At 46.7% G+C, this 12,911-nt stretch overlaps 2 protein-coding genes across 3 annotated transcripts; one reads left to right on the top strand and one right to left on the bottom strand.

Moving 5' to 3' along the window:
- Positions 1–792: 792 nt before the first annotated feature.
- ncoa4 (nuclear receptor coactivator 4) lies at positions 793–8,976 on the bottom strand. 2 transcript variants are annotated; one of them, XM_018662788.2, is made up of 11 exons: positions 8,808–8,976; positions 5,124–5,250; positions 4,118–4,258; positions 3,941–4,029; positions 3,710–3,818; positions 3,508–3,588; positions 3,292–3,414; positions 2,471–3,166; positions 2,033–2,305; positions 1,728–1,820; positions 793–1,632 (listed from the first exon to the last, which is right to left on the bottom strand). In XM_018662788.2, exons 1-11 carry the CDS (start codon positions 8,843–8,845, stop codon positions 1,627–1,629), a joined length of 1,776 nt encoding a protein of 591 aa, XP_018518304.1. In that variant the 5' UTR covers positions 8,846–8,976; the 3' UTR covers positions 793–1,626. The 2 variants fall into 2 exon arrangements, with proteins under 2 accessions (XP_018518304.1, XP_018518305.1); XM_018662789.2 differs by lacking the exon at positions 8,808–8,976 and adding an exon at positions 7,672–7,842.
- A 701-nt stretch (positions 8,977–9,677) lies between these two features.
- Positions 9,678–12,602, top strand: yipf3 (Yip1 domain family, member 3). Its single transcript, XM_018662807.2, has 9 exons — positions 9,678–9,966; positions 10,623–10,832; positions 10,916–11,022; positions 11,102–11,147; positions 11,277–11,369; positions 11,532–11,663; positions 11,788–11,901; positions 11,983–12,106; positions 12,242–12,602. The coding sequence occupies exons 1-9, from the start codon at positions 9,895–9,897 to the stop codon at positions 12,355–12,357; spliced, it is 1,014 nt and encodes a 337-aa protein (XP_018518323.1). The 5' UTR covers positions 9,678–9,894; the 3' UTR covers positions 12,358–12,602.
- The last annotated feature ends 309 nt before the right edge of the window (positions 12,603–12,911 follow it).

Consider the following 12,911-nt stretch of genomic DNA (forward strand, 5'->3'; position numbering starts at 1 on the left):
GATCATCACTCTATGGCGAAGATCTTTGACCTGTTTGATTGACAACTGCAAGTAAACATCATGATCCCAGGTCTGTGTTTTCTTCAGGTTCAGTTTCACTGACTCAGTGTTTCACTTCCTGTTCCAGTTTCTTCTTCTCTGGTCATTTCCTGCCCCTTTAGCATGAAGTACAAAGTAAATGTACTCAGTTACTTTCCTCCTCTGCTCTGGGGTTGGCTGTGTGGTCATTGATGTCACAGTGATGTCATGTCTCTATCAGCCTCCTCCTGCTGGAGGGCGTGACCTCATCAGCTGCAGTGAACAGGAAGTTTATCAGCTGTTATCCGAGTGTGTGTGTACGCGGATATCTTTGTGAGGACAGTTACAGAGCGAGGACTCGGTCCTCACAGTGTCTGGTCTCTGGGTTCAGATCTCGTTTATAAATAAACTTCCTGCTCGTCTGGAAACTTCAGAGAATTTCAGAATAAAATCCTGTCAGTGTCATTTCCACTGCAACAGAAACGGTTAACTTCCTGTTTCCAGTGAAGAGTTCAGGTAACAGGTCACCTGACAGCTTCACCTGCTGGGAACATTACTTCCTCATTCATTCATCACTGAAAACACATATGAACACATGAACAACCCAGAATAATCCAGTAATCTATTACTCTGCTCAGAGAGAGTACTTTACTGTTTATACTGTAACTTTAACTGCTGATAATTGTGTACTGTTACTGTTGTAATATTCAGTGAGTACTTCTACTCTGAAGTACTCTTAGTACTCATCACAGATCAGTGATGTCACAGACATGGTGATGATGTCATAATGTTTTATTACTGTAGAGAATCACAGCAGGAGAGAACTGATGACATCACAGCCACCCCCCACCCCGCAGAGCTTCAATAAAAAGCACCAATCACAGCTGATGACAGAGTCATGTGACCTGTCTGCTTACAGACTGCAGGCTGCCTCCACACAAAGCATCCTGGGAAATGATACGATTAGCTCCACCAATCAGACGCTGCGTCACAGAGACCCGCCGTCGTCATGGAAACATATTTAAAGTAATGCTCAGCAGCCTGCAGTCAGGACCGAGTCAGGACCTGGACCTGATGTGGACCGGTTCAGGACAGACAGGAAGTGGATTTGAGGCGTCAGCAGCTTCACAGGAAGCAGAAAAGAAACATCTGATAAAAACAGCTGATGAAATAAAATCAAATCAGATCCTTTAAAATAAACTTTATATCATCTAACTTTAACTCCGCCCACCACCACTTAGCCCCACCCCCTCTCCTCCTGTCAGGATCAGCTGACGACAAACTCCAAACATCAGCTGATCAAGGTTAAATAAAGGTTACAATAACTAATCAATAAGTGATTAATAAGTGATCAGTTAAACGGCTGAAAGCTTAAAGCAGATTATTGTCAATCGATCAGCTGATGATCAATAACTGATCAGCACAGTCTGATCCCCCAGATGAAGACCAGGAGACACAGCTCCACCTCCTGCTCAGTCTCAGTGTCTGAGCTGGATCCTGATTGGAGGAGAGCGTGGTGATGTCACAGGAAGTAGAAGGCGATGGTCAGATTGTGGTCGTGTGCGCTGATCAGCGATGAAGTGAAGAGAAGAAGAAGAAACATTGTCGTCACATCTGGAGACGGAGAGAGGAGAGGTGAACCTGACGAGGTCATCAACACACCTGGACCAACAGGTGAACACTGAGCTCTGATTGGATCTCTCACTCACCTGTACAGGTGCTTTGTGCAGCCATTTTTCTTTGTCTCCGCTCATCTTCATACAGGAGAACAGGTCACAGACAACAGGTAAGACCAGACGCTCCTGAGGACACAGCACAGCTCGTTACTCCTCAACTCTGACCTCTACACTCCCACAATGCACTGGGGCTGTTCTCTCTGTCTCTGACACTGTGGAGACCGAAGCTCAGACTCAACAGGTCAAAATCCTTTATGTTACCCTGACAGACTGTTCTGGTCTGTTCTGTACTGGTCTGCACTGTTCTGGTCTGTACTGGTCTGTTCTGGTCCTGTTACCTGAGCCTGACTCCTCTTCTTCAGCAGCCACTTGTCCTCCTCCTCAGTGGGGTGGGGCTGACCTCCTGACCCCAGAGCAGGAGTCAGACTTTTTGCTGGGACAACCCAGAGATCTGGATCCAAAGGACGCTGGAATGGGGAGCAGGAGGAGGGAGGCTTGAACTGGGAGCTGTGGTCCTCCCTGCTGGCCTTCTCCTCCTCAGGAGCCACCCAGGCAGAGAGGGAGGAGGAGGAGGTGTTGGGGTGGAGCCAGGCCTCCAGGATGGCCTGAACCTGAGAAGAGACAGAGACGTCAGTAAGACCTGAGTCTGACATTGAACTGAGCTGAACTAACTGAAGCTGACCCCCCCGACCCCCTCTAACCCCCCCTTAGGTCTACAGACCCAGATCAGGTCTCTGCTGGACCAGGACGTGATGAACAGACTCTGTGGTTGTTACCTTCTGCTCCTGCTCTCTGTGGTACAGGGTGGGTGGGGCTGTTTTCAGGGTGGGGGAGCTGGTCTGGTCTGAGGGGGGGCCAGTCCTGGCCACAGGGACTCCGTTCTTGTCTCGTCCGTCCTGCTGCAGCAGCCAGAGGCTCAGAGCTTCTCTGCCACAGTTCTCCTCACAGACGCAGTCGGCGTATGACGAGCACGGTTCATTGGCTCTGCAGGTCTGCTGCACCGGCACCACCTGCTGCAGCCACGCCTCCAGGGCCGCCGCCGGGGGGGCCGCGGGGCTGGAGGCGGGCGGGGTCTTCAGGCACTTGAGCTGACCCAGGTTCTCGATCTCCACGGCCCGGCTGGTCTGGCAGCAGGAGGAGCAGTCGGCCGGGCGGCTCGAGCCCACCAGCCAATCACTGCACGCCCAGCCGTCCTCAAATGGCTTCAACACCTGACGCCACCGCTCAGCGTCAGATGCCGTCTCCATGGCGGCGGTGGGTGGGGTGATGAGCCAGTCGCTCAGCTCCTCCTCCTCCTCCTCGGGGGAGACGGTGAACTCTGATTCGTCGATCTTCTCAATGGAGAAGGAGGAGCTACAGCTGCTGCTCCTCTCTCTGACCAAGATCTGGTCCTGCAGCAGCCACGCCTCCAGGTCCCTGAGCTGACCCCAGGCCTGCAGGAAGTCCACCGAGGCCAGGACAGGACAGGAATCCTGCACACACACACACACAGGAAGTCCACTTTCAAAATAAAACTCAGACTGTTTAATGATCTGAAGGTTCTGGATTCACTTAGTAAGAGTCATAGTAAACCCCTCTGGGTTCTGGTCTCTCTCACCTTGCTTTCCTTGTGTGACATCAGCCAATCCTGAGGGTTCTTGCTGGATTGGTAGCCAATAGGTGAGCTGCTGGTTGGATGAGTTCCCAGCAGCCAGTCACTCAGAGCAGAGACCTCCACCTTCTACAGAGATACAGATCCACATGAGACCAATCAAGATCACACACAACCCAGGTGACTTTACCTGTTCTGCCTCTACCTGCTGGGTGGGCTTACCTGTTTCTTGGCTGTGATTGGACAGCTCTGCACCTGAGCTCTCTGAGGGGCGGGGCTCTGAGAGGACACACCCTCCACAAGCTGCAAACGGGAAGTCAAGAAAATACCTGGTCAGCATCACACAACACCTATATGTGTGTGTGTGTGTGTGTGTGGTGTGTGTGTGTGTGTGTGTGTGTGTGTGTGTGTGAGTGTGAGTTACCTGTGCGGTAATGCTGCCAAACGAGGTGATGGCCTGCCTCAGAGAGCGAGTGTCGGCGTGGAAACTCATCTCAGGTGTTTCCTCTGGAGTCAGACTCAGCGACGACAACCTGCACACACAGGAGTGGAAAACAAACACAACCTCAGTCTCCTCACCTGTCAAAACCCGCAAACACCTGGATGAAGCAGTTTGATCATGGTCAATATGTTTGTGTTATTGTTGTGTATTTACTTCTCCATGCAGACGGTCAGCTGGTTGCTCACGTCGTTACTGTTGTTATTCTGCAGCTGATGAGCGATGACATCAAACTGACCTCGGAGCTGAAACACAAACACTCATCATCAGGAGCTGGCTCCAAACTGATGTTGTTGTTGTTGTTTATAGTTGTTGTTTATAGTTGTTGTTTACCCAGTGCAGTTGGTGCAGCTGCTGCTGCAGAGTCTCAGTCTTCAGTTGTTCCAGCAGCTCGATCTGACCAAGCAGCCAAACCTCTCTGCAGCGCAGCGCCTCCTGCTGACGACTCACACAGCTCTGCAGCTCCGTGCGCACCTGACACACACACACACACACACACACATACACACAGGTGAGACACAGGTGAAACAGGTAGTAACAGGAAGTATACTGAGCCCTGAGTTTTCAGAGGAAACAGCTGGAACAAACCTCCTCCTCTGTCTCTGACTTATCAATGATGAAAATCATCATCACATGACAAAGTGTTGACCAATCAGCGCACACCATGACATCTCTCTCTCTCACACACGTCTTTAAAAACAAATCCCTTAATTTACCTGAACACTGAGTCCAGCAGAGTCCAGAAGACTGACCCAGACCACGACAGAGTCCAGTGCTCCAGTACTTGGAGCAGGTCTCAGTGATATGAGCGGCTCTCTCTCCTCCACTCTTTATATGTTGACTCTACCACACTTTGCGCTCTCTCTCTCTCTCTCTCTCTCTCTCTCTCTCTAGTGTGTTTTATACTGACTCCACCTCCAATAACACACACACACACACACACACACACACACACACACACATACACACATACACACAGTGAGTGAGTCAGCAGTGGTGGATCTGGTCTGGGATCAGTCTGGACAAAGACCTGGTTTGGTCCAAAAACACAAAAACACTCGCTGAATCGTGATCAGAGATTTCAGCTCAGTGTCAGGCTGTAACGTTCTGGTTCTCCTCCTCTAAAACCTTTAAACTGAACCTTTATTTAAACCAGTTGCTGACAAACCATTGCAGTTAAACTAAATGAGACTGAGGATGACCTTGACCTCTGACCTCTGAACCTGTGATTGTGTTTACAGCTCAGGATGTTACAAGCTCATCTTTGGGTGTTTATCCTTCGTTTTACTGCACAACACCACCTGTCTCACGTGAGGAGGAGGAGGATGAAGGTACTGACCTCTCTGGCGTTCTCTCTCAGCTGCTGCTCCGCCTTCATCACAGTGTTGATGGCGTCCTCCAGCTGGCCCTGAGCCTGCTGGCACTGCTTCAGGCCGCCTGCTGCCTCCGCCACTGATGACGGCATCCTGGACAGGAAACAGGAAACACAACAAATCTTTACAGTCATCTGAAAAGGTTTCATCCCAGAGACCACACAGAGAGGATGAAGATGCTGTTTGTCTGTCCACACCAAGGCCCAGCAGTGTTAACAGCTAACAGGGCTAACAGGGCTAACGGCTAACATCTTTCCTGTCGTCCTGAAGTGTGGATATAACAAACATATTTTCCTTCTTCTCAGTTAAAGACATGATGTCCCTGAACACAACAGAGAAAGATGTGTTCAGGAAACTGATTAAAGTTCTGGACTGTAGCTATGAACTCCCAGACAGGAAATACTTTTCACAAACTGCTGACTGTCTAATCCGCTCCTCTACATAGAAGGTCCTATCAGAGGAATCAGTGATCAGTCACAGGTTTTTGTTTAGTTTTTTTTGTTGATCAGTTATATGTTAATTATAATGTTTAGTTCAGGCAGATAAAATATGATGTTAATTAATTATATTCTCACAGTTGAACTAATGAGTGACTGGTTTCTTCAGGCTTCAGTCAGGAAACTCTTCAAATTCACGGATTATAGATCCTGATAAATATTGATCAATGTGGGAGAATAAATCCTAATCATATTTTCTTCCGTATCACACAGCTCTGTATCACAGCTTCTATAAATACAGGAGGAGGTTTCACCATAACTTCAACACAAACACAAAACCACCTCAGAGTTCAAAACCACCTCAGAGTCTAAATCCTCTGAGGAGTCTGGTCTGAGCTGAATTTCTATTTTCTACTCTGATGATGAAACAGTTTCTACTTCCTGTTTCCTCCTCCACTGATTCTCTATCACAACCACAACTTCTAAAATCACATGTAAGAAAATGTATTGACGACTGATTACCATAAATTACCTCTGAGACACTGTGGGAACTGATTAATAATCAGCATTTTATTCGATAATACTGATCAGTTTCTCATAGTAATTAACATGTTTTAAACTTTAAACACAACTCTTTGTTGTTTGTCAACATGGCTAAGATGATGATGTCACTGACAGAGGTCATGTGACCACAGGTGTTCAGTGGTTTCTATTGTTCTCAGCTGACCACAGATCAGTGTGTGTTGTGTTGTGATGTCATGAGTTGTGTAGTGTTGTGTGGTGTGGTGGTGAAGTCTCAGCTGACACTCACAGACCGCCGCTTTGTGCTCTGTGATTGGTCAGAGGCTGTGGGGTCACCACTGAGATTAAACCAGTTTAACCATTGAGCTGTTTACAGCTGGTTCTCACAGAGATACAAACACCTGACACTGACACATACTACTGCAGTACTACTGCAGTACTGTGTCACACTGAGGAGTACTATACAACCATAGCACAGTACTTCACAGATATTGGAAAGACATCAGACATGTTGAGGAAGAACTCAAAGTATCTGTACTGCCCTGAAGTAAATACACAGAGTATTTCCTGGTAAACACAGTGCAGTACCTCTGTGTACAGTGGAGTACTACCAGACAGAACTAGTGAAGTAATTGTAGACATGGTGAGGGAGTACTCTCCAGTGTGTACTATACAGTAGTACGGGTGGGGTGGGGGGTCTAAGGGTGGATCTCAGTATCAGTATGCAGCAGCTGAACCAGTCTCTGATAAGAAGCTGCTACACGTTCTCTGACGCTGACCTTTGACCTCTGACTCTGATGACATCACTGTTTACACCTTAAGATGATCAATAAATCAAGTTAAATCAGTTAATGTGCATGTTTCAGTCGGAGCCCAGGACACAGGGAAACTGTAATCTATTACTATTACAGAGTCAGGTTGTAACTAATGATCATTACTGCTATTGATTAATCTGATTATTTTATCAGTTCTACTTACACTTTAAAAAAAAAAGCTGCGACAAATTGATCAACACTGACTCTTCTGATGATCAATAAATAATCATATTAAAACTAAACTTCTTCAGTTTGATGAATTTACTTCTTTAAACTTTTAATATAAACAGAGGTGGAAAGTATCTGAGTACATTCACTCCACTACTATATTTTAAAGTACTTTATCTGACAGCTGGAGTTACTGAATTACAGATTAAACTACCTGACAGTTTAGAAAGTAATTAGATTACTTCAGCTGTAAAGTACTTCCTACACAGTAACTCACAGTAATAACAGTAAAAAGTTATTGTTGTATCAGGGTCACCTCTCCGTGTAGTTTTACTTCGCATACTGTGATGTAACTTGTAACTGTACTGTAACTTGTAATAGATTACTCTGACACCGAAGCGTCTGCATAGATTATAAACTCCAAACATCTTAGTTTTTATTCCTCAGGATGTTTCTGTCTCACTGCAGAGTTTTACTTTGCGTTACTTTACTACCACAGTAATGAGTAACGGAGCCGTGTGGGAGCGAACCGGGCGGATAAAATGGAGTCGGTAAAAGGTCCAGTTCCGTACCTCATGCTGCTGCTGACTCACTGATCCTGAACGCGGACTCTTCTGATCCGGACTCTCTCTCTCTCTCTCCAGTCTGAGCTCAGAGGAATGAGGAAACTGCTCAGAGAGAGTCCGCCATGACAGCCTGTCCGCCCGCACGTACACTCACTGCGGGGGGAGGGAGGAGGGAGGGGAGCTAACGCTAACAGCTTCATAACACATGTTCGTGATTAGCTGAGACATGACAGGAGGTGATCAATACAGCTGATAACTCCGCTGCTTATTAACCCGAAGAGAAAGCGACAAACAGCTGTCTCTGTTCACCTCACCGAACTCCATAAAAAACACCGGATGTTTATTTTGATCCGGACTGTAGGACAGAGATCACAGCAGACAGAGCAGATCAACACTTTCACTGTCTCTGATTATTCCCTCAGTAAATTCAATAATCCACCCAGCAGCACTTTATTTTAATAAAACCTACAGTTTTATAGTCGGAGCAATGGGCTCAGTGTCTCCTCTGAAAAAAACGCCAGATCGAGACAATCACACAGGAGTCATAGAATAGATAGAATAGAAAATGTGACTTATTGTTACAGGTGACATTAAAAGGAGTGGGCCGAATCACAAAGCGGATCCTAGTGATGAGAAAAATCATTAAACAATACTGTTAAAGCAAATAGAACCTCTCAGAGGAACGGAAACTTGCAAAATATGAGATTTTCTGCAGCGAGTTTGGTTTTAGACTCTTAAGAAACGAGAACGTTTGTATCGTGTTAAACCTGATATAAAACTTAATAAATCCCGAGACAGGTCGACAAAGAAGTATTAAAGACTGAGGTCCGGTATATTTCAGGTTGTGTTGGGCTTAAACAGGTTTAATGTTTTTTCAGCAGCTGGAGGTCACGGCCCGAGTTCAGCTGTGTTGTTACAGTACGGAATTTAACCGTCGACAGAACCGTTTCTGAAACCCGACAACACTAAAACACGATGACATGTTTAGTTTCAGACCAGCAGCAGACCTATCTGAGACTAAGGAGGTCTCGGTTCTGTAGCGGTCAAAGTTAGCAGCTGAGCTAACTGTGCTAACTAAACTAGCTCCGACATTACCGGTGTGACTGGAACTGTTTCCCGGGTCCGCAGCCGGTCGAACTCACCGCGTGCCTCTGCTGTGGACCCTCGACTTCGATGTCATCAATAATCCAAGTGAGTTCGGTAACACGTTGAGCGGAGAAAGTATTCCGTTAAATGCCGGTTTTGTTCACCGACCTGGACCCAAAGTCACGCTCACGTCAGGGGGAAAAAAAAAACAAAAAACACACAAAGTGGGTGAAAAGTATCGCGAGAACTGAAGCAACATCTCGTTATTCAGAGAGCGACGCTGCCTCCTGCTGGTCACTGTGCGGAGTTACACCGCGGTAAAAACAACACAAACTACAGATGATTGATTTACAGTTTAAACACACTCGGAGTTTTAGAATAGGCTTTATTGTCATTGTACAGTCAAGTACAATAATATTGTGTGAAATTTAACACACATCAACGTTATCACCACCGACACATATAAACCTGAGCAGGGTGTATTTACTCTGTACACAACCATCTAATATAAACCTGTCAGGATTCATCCCAGCACCGTCACACAATTATTACTGTAACAGGCTGTATGTTGCTGTACGTTGTTCCATATATTTAAATAAGTATCTATCGTATCTACTTCTTTATGTTTACCTGTCTCATCCTGTCCCCTGGAAACTGATCATGGTGTGTATGTGCAGCAGACAGCAGTGAAACAGATCAGTAAATCTGACTGATGTTTCTCTGTAAACTCATGAGATAACATTATTCTGTGAAAGAAAATCAACGTTCAGCTCAGGAAACCTCCCCAGTTTGTGTCTACCAGAGCATTATTATTTTATTTTATTTATTTATTTATTAATTATCTGTGTATGTTGTATTTATTTATTTTATCTTATTCCATGTTGTCAACATGAGAATCTCGCGATATTTTCTGCTTCCACGTCGCTCAGTTGTGCATGACGTCACGACGTCGCCCTGCGTGCTGATGAGGTCCAGCTACGTCCTGATGTTGTTATGTGGATTTTAGAGACTAAAACATCAGGGTTTGATCGTTCGTGCGGAGACTGAGCTCCGTGATTCCGCTGAGGGAACATTCACACCGTCACCGACCTGGGACACACACAGTAAACTACCGGATTAACGACTGCTGCTGCTGCGGGGAAAATGTCTGCGGGCTCCGGGAGCAGAAACACGAACACGGAACCGTGGGGGAGCTTCGACGACAACCTCATCCAGGTGAGCTCACAGGCTAACCTGCTAATAACCTGCTAATAACCTGATAACCTGGTAATAACCTGTTAATAAACCAGCTAACTAACAGACTAACCAACAGGCTAAACAGATAACCTGCTCATGAACCAGCTAACCTGATAACCAACAGGCTAATAAACAAGCTAGACTGGTAATAACCTGCTAACTAACAGGCTAACTAGTTAACTAACAGGCTAACTAACTTTCTAAATAACAGGCTAATCTAACCAGCTAACTGAGAACCTACCCAGCTAACTATCACACAGCTGATCAGTTAACCAGTTTAACCTGACCTGTTCTTCAGAGCAGAGTAACTCTACTGCAGTACTGTACAGTTTGAAGTACTTGTACTTCACCTGATTAGTAGTAGTGAGTATTTCCACGATCTGAGCTGCAGTTACATTCACAGTATTGATAATATATATGATCAGTAACTACCTGATGATGTCATTACAGATTAATATGATCAGCAGAGTGATGTCAGTAATCAATTATCATTATTTCTGTGTGAAACAGTGATGAACACATGAATTCATCAGTAATTATGTCAGATATTACTCTGCAGAAGGAGTACTGTTACATTACCATACTACATTCAGATACTGATACTCCTGTACTGACCCCCCCCCCCCCCCGCTCAGGGCGGCGGCTCGGCCGTCATCGACATGGAGAACATGGACGACACGTCGGGCTCCAGCTTCGAGGACATGGGCGAGATGCACCAGAGGATGAAGGAGGAGGAGGAGGTGGCGGCAGAGGCGGCGGCCACCGAGGACGACTCGGCTGAGGATGGAGAGTTCCTGGGCATGAAGGGGTTAAAGGGTCAGCTGGGCCGACAGGTGGCTGACGAGGTGAGTCCTGGTCAGGACGGCGTCAGAGGCTCTTATTGTGAAGCAGCCACAGGAAGTGACTGACAGCTGTGTGATATGTCCAGGTGTGGCAGGCCGGGAAGCGTCAGGCCTCCAGAGCCTTTAATCTGTATGCCAACATCGATATCCTGAGGCCCTACTTCGACGTGGAGCCGGTCCAGGTCCGCAACAGGTAGGACCCTCCATTTCCTGTTTCCTGTCAGCTGTTTCCTGTTTCCTGGTCTGACCCTGATCCGCTCTGTGTCCCCCAGACTGATCGAGTCCATGATCCCGGTCCGCATGATCAACTTCCCCCAGGTAAACACACACACACCTGCAGAGTCTGAACTTCTGATCCAGGACCAGAATCACCTGGTGTTCCGGTCTAGGTTCTGGTTCAGGATCAGGTTCAGGTGTGTGTTCTCTGACAGTTTGTTGTTCCTGTAGAAGATCGCAGGTGAGCTGTATGGTCCTCTGATGCTCGTCTTCACTCTGGTCGCCATCCTGCTGCATGGGATGAAGACATCAGGGACCGTCATTGTAAGAACACACACACACACAGACAGACAGACACACACTCACACACACTGGTCATCAGAACAGAACCAGTTGTCCTGCAGGTTTGACCATCAGCGTTGACATGGTTAGATGTCTGTGTGTGTGTGTGTGTGTGTGTGTGTGTGTGTGTGTATGTGTACACAGAGGGAGGGGACTCTGATGGGCACCGCCATAGGAACATGTTTCGGTTACTGGCTCGGTGTTTCCTCCTTCATCTACTTCCTGGCGTACCTGGTCAACGCTCAGATCACCATGCTGCAGATGCTGTCCCTGCTGGTCAGAACCAGTAACTACACACACTACACACACAGTACACAGAGTATCAGTGCTATCTGATCTGTGCAGTACAGACTAGCGGTCCAGTGTTTTTACCGTTGTACTTCCTGTCTGCCGTCATCAGGGTTACGGTTTGTTCGGTCACTGTGCCGTCCTCCTCATCACATACAACATCCACTTCCACTTCCTGTTCTATGTCCTCTGGCTGCTGGTGGGAGGACTGTCCACTCTGCGCATGGTGAGTACTACATTTCCCATCAGCCCCCGGCTCTCTGCTCAGCCGTAGACTCACATGGTTTCCTGTGTGTCGTCCTCTCAGGTGGCGGCACTGCTGTCCCGGACGGTGGGTCAGACTCCTCGTCTCCTCCTCTGTGGGACTCTGTCTCTGCTGCACATGCTCTTCCTGCTCTACCTGCACTTCGCCTATCACAAGATCGTAGAGGGTGAGTCACACCCAAACGACCTCTGCCTCCACCAACCGGTCGAGGCAGAGGTCTCACTCTGACCTCAGCAGGTCACAGGTCAGCTCCTGTCTCAGTTTCAGGGTCAGAGTGAGACCTCCTGTCGTTGTGTTTCAGGTCTCCTGGACTCTCTGGAAGGACCAAACCTGGCTCCAATGCAGCGGGTGGCCAGAGATGTACCTGAGCTCAACACCACACTGAGGATCCTGGGGGCCCTGCCGAGGGCCCAGTGAGCCCCCCCCCCGCCGTCTTTTCCTGTGTCAGTCTAAAATCTTTGTTGTAACAGAATGGTCTCAGCTCAGAGGTCTGATGAAGACCATGTCTGGTCCAGAAGAAGCAGTAAGTGACCTTTGATTGGAGACGATTGTGTTGATGAATCAAACTAAACTTTTTCTCTTTTTTATTCTGTCACATTCAGTTTTGGGGTTTTTGTTCAGATGTATTTATAAAATAAACTTTATGGACTTTAAACAGAGAACAGATGTTTCTTGATATTTTGTTTCAGTCGACATGAAGAATTCTGTTGATTGAGATTCATTTGATTTGAATTGGAAACGGCAGTTTTATATTTGAACTAATTTAAAAAGAAAAGATTGTCCTGAATAAAAAACAAGAATCTTAATCTTCAACCTCGAGTAAATAAATAAAAACATCATCTTCTATAGATCAGAGTAAAAGTACTAAAGTATCAGCATCAAGACAAAGTACCCAAAGTACTCAGAACAGTCATGAGTATTACTGTATTGTAGTTACTGATGCACTGATGTGTCGTTGATGTTAATATTGT

This window comes from Lates calcarifer, unplaced genomic scaffold (assembly GCF_001640805.2).
Source record: "Lates calcarifer isolate ASB-BC8 unplaced genomic scaffold, TLL_Latcal_v3 _unitig_5322_quiver_762, whole genome shotgun sequence".
Classification (NCBI taxonomy): Eukaryota; Metazoa; Chordata; class Actinopteri; family Centropomidae; genus Lates; species Lates calcarifer.